General features: G+C 54.7%; 1 protein-coding gene across 1 annotated transcript in view; it reads right to left on the bottom strand.

The window, feature by feature from the left end:
• The window catches only part of lclat1 (lysocardiolipin acyltransferase 1), a 30,474-nt gene that overhangs the window by 2,042 nt on the left and 23,432 nt on the right, over nucleotides 1-5,000 (bottom strand). Inside the window, 1 exon segment of the mRNA XM_077241954.1 lies at nucleotides 1-92. This exon segment is cut by the window's left edge and continues 25 nt beyond it. Within this exon segment, the coding sequence (XP_077098069.1) occupies nucleotides 1-92 (92 nt within the window).

Raw genomic sequence — 5,000 nt, 5'->3', positions numbered from 1 at the left:
GGTGAAGCCGGTGGTGCGCGGATGAAGAACGTACTCGTACTTCGGAAGACCGTTTTTCTCAGCAAACTCGTCACTCCTGGCTCGAGTGTTTTCTGCACGGAACAATGAATCCACGATCATAAACTTCAATAATCACATGATCTGAATCACACATAGAGTTAAACATCCTCTCTGTGACTCTGACATCATAACAGCACAAATGTAGAAGCATTATAGACACATATAGAGATTCGAGCAGGTCTGCATCTACGGTTCTAGTTCATTCTTCACTTAAGAAAAAAACATTTCTTAATATTTTTGTCTTGTTTCAAAAATTCTTAAATCAAGATGCATTTATTAGATTTACTAGATGAGTAAAATGCTATAAGATGTCTTGTTTTCTGGGGAAATAGATAAAAATGCTTTAAAAAAGCAAAATTATCTGCCATTGGGGTAAAACAAATAATCTTAATCAAAAGAGAAACTGGATTATTTTTCTTGCCCCATTTTTGCAGCGTAGAAAAGCTTTTTCCTAAGAAATAAACTCACATATATCAGATTTCGCCCAACACTGGTAACATATAACCAAAAAAGCATAATTAAAATCTGGTTTGTAATAACTACGAATGATTCCCTATGAAGCAGCCGAGCCGAGCCGAAGCCGAGCCGAAGCCGAGCCGAGCCGAAGCCGCTGCAGTGTGTGTGTGTGTGTGTGTGTGTGTGTGTGTGTGTCTCTCACCAGTGAGGTCAGTGCTGCAGTGTGTGTGTGTGTGTGTGTGTGTCTCTCACCGGTGAGGTCAGTGCTGCAGTGTGTGTGTGTGTGTGTGTGTGTGTGTGTCTCTCACCGGTGAGGTCAGTGCTGCAGTGTGTGTGTGTGTGTGTGTGTGTGTGTCTCTCACCGGTGAGGTCAGTGCTGCAGTGTGTGTGTGTGTGTGTGTGTGTGTGTCTCTCACCGGTGAGGTCAATGCTGCAGTGTGTGTGTGTGTGTGTGTGTGTCTCTCACCGGTGAGGTCAGTGCTGCAGTGTGTGTGTGTGTGTGTCTCTCACCGGTGAGGTCAGTGCTGCAGTGTGTGTGTGTGTGTGTGTGTGTGTGTCTCTCACCGGTGAGGTCAGTGCTGCAGTGTGTGTGTGTGTGTGTGTGTCTCTCACCGGTGAGGTCGCTCCTGCAGTGTGTGTGTGTGTGTGTGTGTGTGTCTCTCACCGGTGAGGTCAGTGCTGCAGTGTGTGTGTGTGTGTGTGTGTGTGTGTGTGTCTCTCTCACCGGTGAGGTCAGTGCTGCAGTGTGTGTGTGTGTGTGTGTGTCTCTCACCGGTGAGGTCAGTGCTGCAGTGTGTGTGTGTGTGTGTGTGTGTGTGTGTGTGTGTGTCTCTCACCGGTGAGGTCAGTGCTGCAGTGTGTGTGTGTGTGTGTGTGTGTGTGTCTCTCACCGGTGAGGTCGCTCCTGCAGTGTGTGTGTGTGTGTCTCTCACCGGTGAGGTCAGTGCTGCAGTGTGTGTGTGTGTGTGTGTGTGTGTGTGTGTGTCTCTCTCACCGGTGAGGTCGCTGCTGCAGTGTGTGTGTGTGTGTGTGTGTGTGTGTCTCTCACCGGTGACGTCGCTCCTGCAGTGTGTGTGTGTGTGTGTCTCTCACCGGTGAGGTCGCTGCTGCAGTGTGTGTGTGTGTGTGTGTGTGTGTGTGTCTCTCACCGGTGTGGTCGCTGCTGCAGTGTGTGTGTGTGTGTGTGTGTGTGTGTGTCTCTCACCGGTGTGGTCGCTGCTGCAGTGTGTGTGTGTGTGTGTGTGTGTGTGTGTCTCTCACCGGTGAGGTCGCTGCTGCAGTGTGTGTGTGTGTGTGTGTGTGTCTCTCACCGGTGAGGTCGCTCCTGCAGTGTGTGTGTGTGTGTGTGTGTCTCTCACCGGTGAGGTCGCTCCTGCAGTGTGTGTGTGTGTGTGTCTCTCACCGGTGAGGTCGCTCCTGCAGTGTGTGTGTGTGTGTGTGTGTGTGTCTCTCACCGGTGAGGTCGCTCCTGCAGTGTGTGTGTGTGTGTGTGTGTGTGTGTGTGTCTCTCACCGGTGAGGTCGCTCCTGCAGTGTGTGTGTGTGTGTGTCTCTCACCGGTGAGGTCAGTGCTGCAGTGTGTGTGTGTGTGTGTGTGTGTGTGTCTCTCACCGGTGAGGTCGCTCCTGCAGTGTGTGTGTGTGTGTGTGTCTCTCACCGGTGAGGTCAGTGCTGCAGTGTGTGTGTGTGTGTGTGTGTGTCTCTCTCACCGGTGAGGTCGCTGCTGCAGTGTGTGTGTGTGTGTGTGTGTCTCTCACCGGTGAGGTCGCTCCTGCAGTGTGTGTGTGTGTGTGTCTCTCACCGGTGAGGTCGCTGCTGCAGTGTGTGTGTGTGTGTGTGTGTCTCTCACCGGTGAGGTCGCTCCTGCAGTGTGTGTGTGTGTGTGTCTCTCACCGGTGAGGTCGCTGCTGCAGTGTGTGTGTGTGTGTGTGTGTGTGTGTCTCTCACCGGTGAGGTCGCTGCTGCAGTGTGTGTGTGTGTGTGTCTCTCACCGGTGAGGTCGCTCCTGCAGTGTGTGTGTGTGTGTGTGTCTCTCACCGGTGTGGTCGCTGCTGCAGTGTGTGTGTGTGTGTGTGTCTCTCACCGGTGAGGTCGCTCCTGCAGTGTGTGTGTGTGTGTGTGTCTCTCACCGGTGAGGTCGCTCCTGCAGTGTGTGTGTGTGTGTGTGTCTCTCACCGGTGAGGTCGCTCCTGCAGTGTGTGTGTGTGTCTCTCAACGGTGAGGTCAGTGCTGCAGTGTGTGTGTGTGTGTGTGTGTGTGTGTGTGTGTGTGTCTCTCTCACCGGTGAGGTCGCTCCTGCAGTGTTTGTGTGTGTGTGTCTCTCACCGGTGAGGTCGCTCCTGCAGTGTGTGTGTGTGTGTGTGTGTGTCTCTCACCGGTGTGGTCGCTGCTGCAGTGTGTGTGTGTGTGTGTGTGTCTCTCACCGGTGAGGTCGCTCCTGCAGTGTGTGTGTGTGTGTGTCTCTCACCGGTGAGGTCGCTCCTGCAGTGTGTGTGTGTGTGTGTGTGTGTCTCTCACCGGTGTGGTCGCTGCTGCAGTGTGTGTGTGTGTGTGTGTGTCTCTCACCGGTGAGGTCGCTCCTGCAGTGTGTGTGTGTGTGTGTCTCTCACCGGTGAGGTCGCTCCTGCAGTGTGTGTGTGTGTGTGTGTGTGTCTCTCACCGGTGAGGTCGCTCCTGCAGTGTGTGTGTGTGTGTGTGTGTGTGTGTCTCTCACCGGTGAGGTCGCTCCTGCAGTGTGTGTGTGTGTGTGTCTCTCACCGGTGAGGTCAGTGCTGCAGTGTGTGTGTGTGTGTGTGTGTGTGTGTCTCTCACCGGTGAGGTCGCTCCTGCAGTGTGTGTGTGTGTGTGTGTCTCTCACCGGTGAGGTCAGTGCTGCAGTGTGTGTGTGTGTGTGTGTGTGTGTGTCTCTCTCACCGGTGAGGTCGCTGCTGCAGTGTGTGTGTGTGTGTGTGTCTCTCACCGGTGAGGTCGCTCCTGCAGTGTGTGTGTGTGTGTGTCTCTCACCGGTGAGGTCGCTGCTGCAGTGTGTGTGTGTGTGTGTGTGTGTCTCTCACCGGTGAGGTCGCTCCTGCAGTGTGTGTGTGTGTCTCTCACCGGTGAGGTCGCTGCTGCAGTGTGTGTGTGTGTGTGTGTGTGTGTGTCTCTCACCGGTGAGGTCGCTGCTGCAGTGTGTGTGTGTGTGTGTGTGTCTCTCACCGGTGAGGTCGCTCCTGCAGTGTGTGTGTGTGTGTGTGTCTCTCACCGGTGTGGTCGCTGCTGCAGTGTGTGTGTGTGTGTGTGTGTGTCTCTCACCGGTGAGGTCGCTCCTGCAGTGTGTGTGTGTGTGTGTGTCTCTCACCGGTGAGGTCGCTCCTGCAGTGTGTGTGTGTGTCTCTCAACGGTGAGGTCAGTGCTGCAGTGTGTGTGTGTGTGTGTGTGTGTGTGTGTGTGTGTCTCTCTCACCGGTGAGGTCGCTCCTGCAGTGTGTGTGTGTGTGTGTCTCTCACCGGTGAGGTCGCTCCTGCAGTGTGTGTGTGTGTGTGTGTGTGTGTGTGTCTCTCACCGGTGAGGTCGCTCCTGCAGTGTGTGTGTGTGTGTGTGTCTCTCACCGGTGAGGTCAGTGCTGCAGTGTGTGTGTGTGTGTGTGTGTGTGTGTGTGTGTGTGTGTCTCTCTCACCGGTGAGGTCGCTGCTGCAGTGTGTGTGTGTGTGTGTGTGTCTCTCACCGGTGAGGTCGCTGCTGCAGTGTGTGCGTGTGTGTGTCTCTCACCAGTGAGGTCGCTGCTGCAGTGTGTGTGTGTGTGTGTGTGTCTCTCACCAGTGAGGTCGCTGCTGCAGTGTGTGTGTGTGTGTGTGTGTCTCTCACCAGTGAGGTCGCTCCTGCAGTGTGTGTGTGTGTGTGTGTGTGTCTCTCACCAGTGAGGTCGCTGCTGCAGTGTGTGTGAGTGTGTGTGTGTGTCTCTCACCGGTGAGGTCGCTGCTGCAGTGTGTGTGTGTGTGTGTGTGTCTCTCACCGGTGAGGTCGCTGCTGCAGTGTGTGTGTGTGTGTGTCTCTCACCGGTGAGGTCGCTCCTGCAGTATGTGTGTGTGTGTGTGTGTGTGTGTGTGTGTGTGTGTCTCTCACCGGTGAGGTCGCTGCTGCAGTGTGTGTGTGTGTGTGTGTCTCTCACCGGTGAGGTCGCTGCTGCAGTGTGTGTGTGTGTCTCTCACCGGTGAGGTCGCTGCTGCAGTGTGTGTGTGTGTGTGTGTGTGTGTGTCTCTCACCGGTGTGGTCGCTGCTGCAGTGTGTGTGTGTGTGTGTCTCTCACCGGTGAGGTCGCTGCTGCAGTGTGTGTGTGTGTGTGTCTCTCACCAGTGAGGTCGCTGCTGCAGTGTGTGTGTGTGTGTCTCTCACCGGTGAGGTCGCTGCTGCAATGTGTGTGTGTGTGTCTCTCACCAGTGAGGTCGCTGCTGCAGTGTGTGTGTGTGTCTGTCTCTCACCGGTGAGGTCGCTGCTGCAGTGTGTGTG

This window comes from Siphateles boraxobius, unplaced genomic scaffold (assembly GCF_051911475.1).
Source record: "Siphateles boraxobius isolate OS27281-9 unplaced genomic scaffold, OSU_SipBor_1 249, whole genome shotgun sequence".
Classification (NCBI taxonomy): Eukaryota; Metazoa; Chordata; class Actinopteri; order Cypriniformes; family Leuciscidae; genus Siphateles; species Siphateles boraxobius.
Note: the sequence above shows the minus strand (reverse complement) of the source record. Positions and strands in the feature narration are given on the sequence as shown.